This window comes from Sarcophilus harrisii, chromosome 5 (genome assembly GCF_902635505.1).
Source record: "Sarcophilus harrisii chromosome 5, mSarHar1.11, whole genome shotgun sequence".
NCBI lineage: Eukaryota > Metazoa > Chordata > Mammalia > Dasyuromorphia > Dasyuridae > Sarcophilus > Sarcophilus harrisii.
In genome coordinates this window covers 94,149,746-94,158,937 of record NC_045430.1, presented here as the reverse complement: position 1 = coordinate 94,158,937, position 9,192 = coordinate 94,149,746, and the positions used below count along the sequence as shown (strand labels likewise).

Below are 9,192 nucleotides of genomic sequence, written 5' to 3'. Positions count from 1 at the left end.
CTAGTGATGATACAAAGTTACCACCAAAGCTAGAAATATCCATTTCTCAGGATCCAAAATACCTGACCTATGCTCAGGGAAAGAAATAGAAAAGCAGAAGAAAGATACCAGGGATAAAAGGTGCTGTCTTAGGCTAGTTTAGGAAAGTCACTCTTAGGGTTTGGGAAAGAGAAATCCCTCATCCTCTCCATGATACCCACCTCTTAATGGAAGTCTAAGGGGAAATGGTGGAAAGGGCCTCAAAAGAGATGCATCCAAAAGATATTGGCTTTCCATAGTTCTTACAATTCAACTAAGGTCATTCTTTGCTTTTTGGCCAATCATCTTTTAGGCTATTCCTCAGGTATGGGAACCAATAAGGACTTACTGGAATTTGTGTCTTTCAGAATGGAACTAAGGATATGTTTGGTTCTATGAAAGGTTCCTCTTCCTGACAAAGGTCCCTTCCCTTTAATTTTATCAAGTGGAATGAGGAGAATTCATTCAATTCAAGCTCCTTGATCAACACCCTGATGCAGTAGGCATTTGATAAATATATGTCAAATATATGACAAATTTCTTCTATATTGAAATTTTGCCTGTTGATCATGACTACGTGGAATCCCAAGTCAAGTCAACAAATATTTATTAAGTGCCTATTATGTCCTAAGTAATGGGAATGAAGAAAAAGGAAAAAAAAAAAAGCCTACTATCTCACTCTCAAGGACCTCATAGATTAACATGCAAAGTAACATGCAAACAATTGTGCAAAGAAGCTATAAACAGGATAAATTGGAGATAGTCAACAGAGGGAAGGAACTAGCATGAAGAGGAATCAGGAAAGACTTCTTGTAGAAGGAGAGATTTTAGATGAGTCTTGAAGGAAGACAGGAAGACAAGATAGAGATGAGGAAGAAAAGAATTCCAGAAATGGGTAACAGTCTGGGAGAAAAAAATGCCCAAAACTGAATGGTGTCTTATTTAAGGAAAGTCTAAGAAGCCCATGTCACCAGACTACAGAATATATAGAAGGAAATAAACCATAAGAATATTGGATATGTAGATAGATTATGAAAGACTCTAAATGTCCAAATAAGATATTTTGTATTTGAACTTGGAGGTGATTGTCAGCCATTGGAGCTTATTGAATGGGAAATGGACAGAGTCAGACCTCAGACCTGTGCTTTAGGAAGATCACATTGATAGCTGAATGGAAGATGGACTAGAGTTAGGAGAGACTTACCATTTGGAGAATAGTCATCAGTTTAGAGCTACAGGATCTCCCGTGAAGAGATGTGTACCTGTACCACAATGTACAAAGGGGTGTAGAGGAGAAATGTTGAGAAGGTAGAATCTATAGTATGTGGCAGCTCATTTGATGGAGGCAGAGGCTGGTAAGACAGAATGAGGAGTCAAGGATGATATCTCTATTTAAAGCCTTAGATCACTGGGAGGATTGTGGTGCTCTGAATAATAATAAAGATGTTAGTAAAAGAGTAAAATGTTTTATGGTGTAGTGGTGGTGGGAGGAGGATAAGAAGATAAATTCTGTTTTGGCCATATTGAATTTGAAATATCTATGACATCCAGTTTAAGAGATCCAGCTGGAGATGTGAGACTAGAGATCAGGAGAAAGGTTGTTGTTCTTGTTTAATTATGTGCAACTCTTTGTGATCTCTTGAACCATAGTAAATACTGTCTATGAGGTTTTCTTGGCAAAGATTCTAAAGTGGTTTGCCATTTCCTTCTCCACTGAATTAAGTCAAATAGAAGTTAAGTGATTTGCCCAGGATCACACAGCTAGTAAGTATCTGAAGGCATATATGAACTGATTCTTCCCGACACCAAGTAGTTAGGATTGAATAGATTTGAGAATCATCTGCATAGATATGATCATTGAATCCATGGGAGCTGATGAGATCACCAAATGAAACATTATAGACTAGAGAGAAAAGGGCTCAAGTTCGGCCTTGGAGATCAATCCACTATTAGGTGCCACCTGGATGAAGATCCAGCAAAGGAGTCTGAGAAGAAACAGTGAGATGAGTAGAAGAAACCAGAAGAGAACAAGAAGAAGCAAGTGATTAACAGTTTCAAAGGCTGTAGAGATTTAAAAAAAAAAAAAAAAAAAGAATGAGAATTGAAAAAAGGTGACTAAGACATATAGCACAACACACAGATGATTGATATTGAAGAGTCTGAGTTGGGGTGGGGGGAGCTGCAGTATGCCAATTTTTTTTTTCTCATTGTGTTTCTGTCTCCTAAGGAAAACAGGGCTATGTATTGACTGAGGGTAGCGAACACAGACATAGAGGGAATTTTCCTCTGTCTATAACTTTCCTTTACGTGCTCTTAGTATTTCTAGTTAAGCTCTGACTACACTCTCTGGAAGGCTATTCTAGATCTTAACCCTAAGAATGCTGTTCTTTTCATAAACTCAACAAACCCCTTTCCCCTGCTCAGTGCCACCCATAACTTTGAAATGTGGTACAGTCTCCCCTTTCCTTTGACTTGGGTAGGAATATACCATCATTTCTTTAAAGGGGATGGGCTGCTAGAAAAGAGTTCTCAAAGCCACCAGAGGGTGGCACACACCAGGGTCCTGTGGCCTTTGGAAGCAGCACAAAACCGAGGGTTGTCCTCTGCTCTTTCTCACCAAAACTAAACTTGGTATTTTCATGACTTCTGATCCAAGAGGTATTTACAGTGTTCTGTCCTTCTTAGGATGCAGGTGTGAATCTTCTTTGTGGAAACCCAAAGACTCAGAAAGGACCTGAAGTGTTTGTTCTGTTCAAGTTCCAAACCTGTCTTCTAGGTCTGAATGGGATTCATTAACAAGGCAGGCCTCTGCATCTATCTTCTCCCACACCATATATATTAGGAGGGGGTGGGGGGAAGGGGCTAATCAGCAGGCCTTGTGCAACAGCTTATGTCTTACAAAAGATGAGGAAGTGAGGTGTTTTGAGAGAAGGCCTGCACAAGTCCTGTGTACACACACACACACACACACACACACAAATCCCATCACTGTCCTAATTCCAGCTTGGATGAAGTCTTTGGAAAATAAGGGAAAGGATGACTTTCCAAGAACCATCCTCCTCCTCCTGACCTTCATTATGCAAATAACTGAAATTGGAATTCATGGAGGAGGGCAATTAGGAACAGGAGGCAAGGAGGTGGGAGACTGGGGGTGGGAAAGAGAAAAAGCAGACAGCCCGATTGAGTAGAAGATACCCCAGTCCAGGCCTTCCAGCTTCATACTTATTGAATTTCTTCTTCAAATAGGCTGGTGATACCTAGGACAGGTAGGCTACAGGTTTAAGTTTGAGACCTTGGGAGCATTGTGCTAACATTAGGACTGCACTGGTAGAAGGGGGGGAGGGTTGTGGTAGCTGAAATTTAGGACATTTCAGAGCTGACATCTCATACCTGGATTGTTCCTTTTATTAGATCACATGGTGAAAAAAGGATTGTGACAGTATTAGAGTTGATCACAGCTCTTCTTAATGCCTGACTGGGCATAGAACAGGGATAAGAGTTGGAAGATTATATTACCATTTATAAATAGAAAAATAAAATTATCGGCCAGGAATTAGGGCACTCAGAAGGGAACAAGACGGTTGCATGCTCCATGAGGGCAGGGACTACTTTTCATCTTCTCCCATGTTTAGTAAAATGCCCTGCATATAGTATATACTTAATGTTTAATAAATGTTTGTTAATTTTTAACGAATTGAATTGAATTTGTAGAAGGCTGAGGAGATAATGGTGGCTAGGGGAAATACTGTTTTCATCCATGTACAACCTTCTTATCCCTCCTTAAGATACCTTGTCAAACTCCCCTCAACCCTAACCCCACATCCAATCCTTTTTCCTTTGTCCTCATCTTTCTGTTCCTCCTTCCATTTCATATTCTGTCTGTATCCTCTTCTCTCCAGGCGCCCACGTCTCTGCCGATGTTCAGGTGTTTCCACCCTGAACTCTCAGCCCAGCAATTCCTCTGCCAGACGGTAGAGGAGGCGAGAGTACCAGTGCATACCGATGGACTGGGTGGTCCCACCGGGTAGCAGAGCCCCTAGCGCGTGGAGCAGACGCAGGGGCGCGAAGGCACGATGAGCCCACTGGTGACTCTCCAGGACAGCGTAGCAGGAAGCCAGGACGTCGTTCACTAGCAGAGTCCCGTGCGCGGTAAGAGGTGCGAATACACCCACAGCCTCCTCTCGGGCCACGCGGGCCACGCGCGCAGGTCGAAGCGCGTTCCCGCCTGGGGCAAGTACCGAGTCCCCAGCGCGCAGTCGGCGAGCAAACACTGGCTCAAAGTCGCTTGGGGCCGGCGCTGGGCCGCGGGCCGCAAAGACCAGGTGCCAGGGTGTGAGGAGCAGTTTGCGTGGGGGCCTCTCAGTCTCCACTGCTACAAAAGAGGCCCGGCGCTGCAAGTCTCGGTCCAGGAAGAGTAGCACGGGCGTGGGTACCACCCGGCCAGCTGCGTCTGCAGCTAGCACCCAGTCTCCGTGATGTAATTCACGTAGTCCCTTCCGTTCCCCGCTTCGAAGACGTACCGTGGCATTTCCTGGGAAGCAGCCACCTGCTCGCACTGCCAGAGAGTTGTCTGTGGTGAAAGCAAGAGCAGAAAGCTTAACCCGGGGCAACACAACCCCCACTGACACCCAGTCTCACTCCCATCTCACAATCCATCTCCATCCCTCTTGCCCGCAGCCGAGCGAGGAACTGGCTAGAAGAGAAACATTCTATGATATCCATTCTCTTGGGCTCCTTTTCAGGCCCGTACGGTATCATTCCCTCCCCTCCCCCAGCAAGTGATGCTTTTAGGATCCCGGCACTCAGCTCCAGCCTTCCTCTTACCAGCTTTGACAGACACGTGCACGTGGTTGCGAGACTCATAGTGGACCCAGTCGAAGCCAGCCTCTACTGCCAGTCGTGCCAAGAGCCCATACTTATTGCGGTCGCGGTCCGATGTGGTTATATCCAAGGCCCGGCCCTCGTAGTGTAGTGAGTCCTGAGCATGGTGTCCATCCTCGTCCCAGCCCTCGGTTACCCGCAAGCGCACTCCTGGCCACATGTTCATCACTGCGATAGCCAGCGAGTTCACTCGTTCCTTACAGCGCTGAGGTGAAATGATGGTGTGTGGGGATTGATGGAGTAGAATCAGCGTATGAGTAGAGGGGAGGAAAATGGGGAGAAAAGTGAAACGGACAACTAAAGGGTCTCCCCTCCCCCCCAACAGAATAGAGGCTACGAGGAGAACCTTATCTTACTCCGCTTTTGGTTCCCCTTTCCTCTCCAGAAGTGCTGGATTCAACTCAGAACCTAGATGATTGGCCCCTCTTCTCCCCCGCCCCCCAGAAGTTTGCTCTACAGAGAAAGACCGGGGAACCGTGAGGGGAGGCTAGGCTGACTTCCCCAAGAAGAGTCCCTATTTAAGGCCTGGGCCTCAGCTTGGGCCCAGACCTCCCTCCGCCTGATTCATCTTTTGTTTCTTTGCCTCCCTTGGCACTGGGCACTGTTTCCTTCCTTCCTTCCTTCCTCCTCCTCCTCCTCCTCCCGCCACTCGATTTACCACCATCTCCCCCTCCCCCGCATTAACCCCTTCAGGCACCACATGCCTGGAGGAAAGCGAGTGGGCGTGAGGAACCTAGGGGGCGCCCAGAGGGGCCGAGACTACAGGAAAGGTTAGAGTGGCGGGGGCTGCGGAAAGCACAATGGCCATTCTCCGGAATGACTTAACCGGGTGAGAATCCCGGGCCGGGGCCGGGGCAGTGGCGGGAGAAGCGAGCTCAGCAGCTCTAGCCACAAAGACTCTTTTCAGCCACCCCAGCGCAGGGAGAATAAAGGGCAGTGAGCCGCACCCCCCTCTCCCAGAGGAGCGCCGCAGCCCCCTCCCCCAGCTTTTGCCAACTCTTTGTCGGCCCAGTGTCAGCTAGGGATCTCCAAGCACACAGTCTCACTCCTCCAGGCTACTGCCTGGCAGAGCAGGGCTGCAGTACCTGGGAATAAGGGGTGCGCTGCCCAGCCGGGACTGCCCAGGAATGAGGAGATCCCTGATCTGAGGTGAAAGTTGCGGGTGGGCGGAGAAGGGAGGCGAAGACTCACAGCTTGGTTCTGGGGGAGTGAGGCTGCGGTTATCGCTCTTAGTTACAGTCTAGGAGCAAGAGACCTTGGCCTGACTCCTAGAGAAGGGAGGGGTTGGAAAGGAACCCCCTGAAGGAGGCGGAGAGCGGACAGCCTCCTTTTCTTCTCAGCCCCGCCCATTCACCTTTAACTTCGCTTTTCCTTATCAAAAGAGTGGGGGCTAAATACTCCTCTTGATCTCCTACCCATAACTTTTACACCTCCAAAAAGTTCCGCATAGAAAAAAGCTAGAAAAATCTCTGCGACACGGTGACCATTCGGCTAAGCGAAGGCCCTGACCTGCGGGGGCGGGACCACTGAGAATTGGGTTCAGTTCAGTGGGGCCATTTTGCTGCCAAGCATTGGGAGGTGAGGGTCTCAAGAACTACATCTTATAATAGCCTTGTGTGGAATAGGGCGACTTCCATGTATTTCTATACAATATATGATTCCATTTAAATTCTGCCTGCTACAGGTGTCATGGAGAACTATGATCAGGTAGAGTAGTCACAGGACTGAGGAGGGAACACCCTTGGCTAGAAGTGGGAAGCCACAGAAGGAATCCCCAAATCTCAGGGCAATGATTCTGAGCAGAAAACTTGTTGGAAGTATAGATTTGGGGTCTTGGGTTTGAATGGGTAAAGAAGATGAATTCTCTTCGGACAGTTTCCCCAGAATTAGAATACCTAACATTTATACGGGATTAAAGGTGAAAACAGTATTTCATTTCATAGCCACCATGCAAGGTGGTTGTTTTTACTTTTATTCTATTACTATTATTGTTCTCATTTCTCAGCTAAGTAAATTGTGGTAGACAGAAGTTGTGATTTAGCAAAATCACACAGCTAGTCTGGAAAATGAAAAACTAATTAATTTATCCAGAGGAAAGATCTTGCTTCTCCTTTTCTTCTCTTCTTCTTGTTGTATAATGGCAAAAGAAAAAAACAAAACAACTCTTTTAAAGTCCTATTCCAATTCTTCACAGAGGGCAAAGGTAATCTTGTGTTCTCAAAAGACCAGGAGAGTAAAATGCAAGTCTTGGTAGGCTTGAATTGAAAAGTGTATGTACTCTCTAAATTTGAAGTTTATGGCTAGAAGACTGTTCATTAGGGAGTAATTTTCTCCACATCAGTGAAAAGGATTCTAGAAGTGAAAATGGAAATTCAAATAGGTGTGGGTTGTAGTCCTAACTCTGCTCCTAATGAACTGAGTGACTTTGTACTAGTTACTTTTCTCTGGGCATCAGTCCCTTAATCTAGAAAATGAGATGATTGGAGGAGATGAGTCTCTAGTTCCCTTCCCTGTTCTAACATTCCATTATTCTATCTATACCATTGCTCCAATACTTTTTTTTTTTTTTTAACATTTGATTGTTGAAAGTTGTTTTCCTCTTCTAGACATCCATCTTCTACACATTTCCAGTTAGCCAGAAATAGGATTCTCAATCCAACAGGATTATGAGATTCAAGTGCTTGGTGACTTCCTGGATCTCAAGTAGGAAGATTTCCCAGGTTCCAGAGAAGTTAGACATAGTGGATTCTGACAAGCTGGGATTTAGGTTTAAAAAACAGATATAAAAACATAGGAGAGTGTTGTGAGGACAGCTCTTTCAGCAAGAACCCTGACCCCAACCTCACCCTGGATGTTCTCCAGGTGGGAAAGGATTCTTGGGAACATAGACCCTTTGTAGGAATTTTCTAATACATTATCAGAAATAGTAATGAGCACATGAAAATGTTACTGGAGAAGGGAGGTGGAATCTTCTAATGGGAGCTAGGTATCCTGAAATGGGACAAAGCTTCTAAATGCCCCAGCATGGGTACCTCCGCCCTAAGGTTCAGGAATTCCTTTCTCCGTTTCCTTAGCCACAGTTCTGAGCAGTCCTGGAGAGAGCCTGGCACCCTAAGGTCAGCTGTTGAAGCTCTACCCCTTATTCCTCAGGAGACTCTCTGATCACTCCAGGGCCTTGCTGGCCCCCGGCTCACCTCAGCCCTTCCTGCCTAGTTCGGTGACTGACCCCCGGTCCACGCCTCAGTCATTTCCCGTCTCGCCTGCCGCCATTCCACAACCCCTCCCCCCACATTCTCAACTTCTCCCTTTCACTCTCATTAGTCCTTCCCAATTGCTCTCCCTTCCACACCAGCGAGATATCTTTCTCTAAGATGAGGCTTGCCCTATGTAGGTTGCAACCGTCACAGAGTAGGTCTGAATGGTAAAGGAGAAGTGTCCTAGGTGTTGTAGGAACTCCATCCCTGAATGCCACAGAGAAGAGTAAGTGGGCAGTGAGTATATCCAGCACAGGTCAGGGCAGACACCTGAGGAATAGGGCGAGCGCTGGGGATGGCTTTCTTACCTCGGTCATAAGGCGGTCAGCTCCACTGTTCTCCTCATCCTTGAAGATGATGTCAGGATTGTAGTTGGGCACCAGGTCTCGAAAGCGTTCTGATCCCCGGACCACTCTGCCCTCGGGCTGTCCACTGGCACCCAGAGTCCGCTCTGGCACGCTGGGCACAAACTGCTTGTAGAGTAGTGGTATAAGTTGCTTTCGCACATATCGGCGTCTGCCCACGGGTCCCCGGCCGGGTCCGCAGCTCCTGGTAGGCAGTGTTAGTAAAGCCAGGAATGCCAGGCAGCACACGGGCACCAGGCTCGCCCGCAGCGCCATGGCACCAGCCCCAAGGGGATGAAATATCTGTCTTCTCAGGGGCTTCTTTTTGTCAGTTGGGCATTTCTTTTCCGATGAGCAGCAGGTGGAGATTTATCTAGGGAGCGCGGGGCTCACACTGATGTCCGGAGCTGAACAAAACGGTCACGATATTGAGGCTCTTCCTTCATGTCCCCCAGAGTTTGTGACCCGTCAATAAGGGAATATAACATAACACTCTAGGAAAGGGGCAATTGGTACCAGCCTTGGACCAGGCTCTACTTGCTACCCAGGACAGTGTTGCCGAACTCCGCCTTAAGTGGCTGGACGCCCCTCCCACTCTCCTGCCCCACCCCCAATGGCTCAAGCATTAGACCCAACGCCCCTCTTCCCCTCCCACCCAGTTTACATGCAGCCGGCTTTCTGTCACTGACTGGAGT

At 47.1% G+C, this 9,192-nt stretch overlaps 1 protein-coding gene across 1 annotated transcript; it reads right to left on the bottom strand.

The window, feature by feature from the left end:
• Positions 1-3,400: 3,400 nt before the first annotated feature.
• DHH (desert hedgehog signaling molecule) lies at positions 3,401-9,094 on the bottom strand. The gene is made up of 3 exons (XM_031937963.1): positions 8,462-9,094; positions 4,843-5,104; positions 3,401-4,588 (listed from the first exon to the last, which is right to left on the bottom strand). Exons 1-3 carry the CDS (start codon positions 8,771-8,773, stop codon positions 3,963-3,965), a joined length of 1,200 nt encoding a protein of 399 aa, XP_031793823.1. The 5' UTR covers positions 8,774-9,094; the 3' UTR covers positions 3,401-3,962.
• Between the last annotated feature and the right edge of the window lie 98 nt (positions 9,095-9,192).

Bases quoted from the DNA above. Each gene is read 5' to 3' on its own strand.
- DHH (XM_031937963.1), bottom strand. From the start codon at position 8,773: ATGGCGCTGCGGGCGAGCCTGGTGCCCGTGTGCTGCCTGGCATTCCTG. The intron at 5,105-8,461 runs GTAAGAAAGCCA...ATTTCACCTCAG, and splicing joins CTGACCGCCTTATGACCGAG to CGCTGTAAGGAACGAGTGAA. The intron at 4,589-4,842 runs GTAAGAGGAAGG...CTTTCACCACAG, and splicing joins GCACGTGTCTGTCAAAGCTG to ACAACTCTCTGGCAGTGCGA.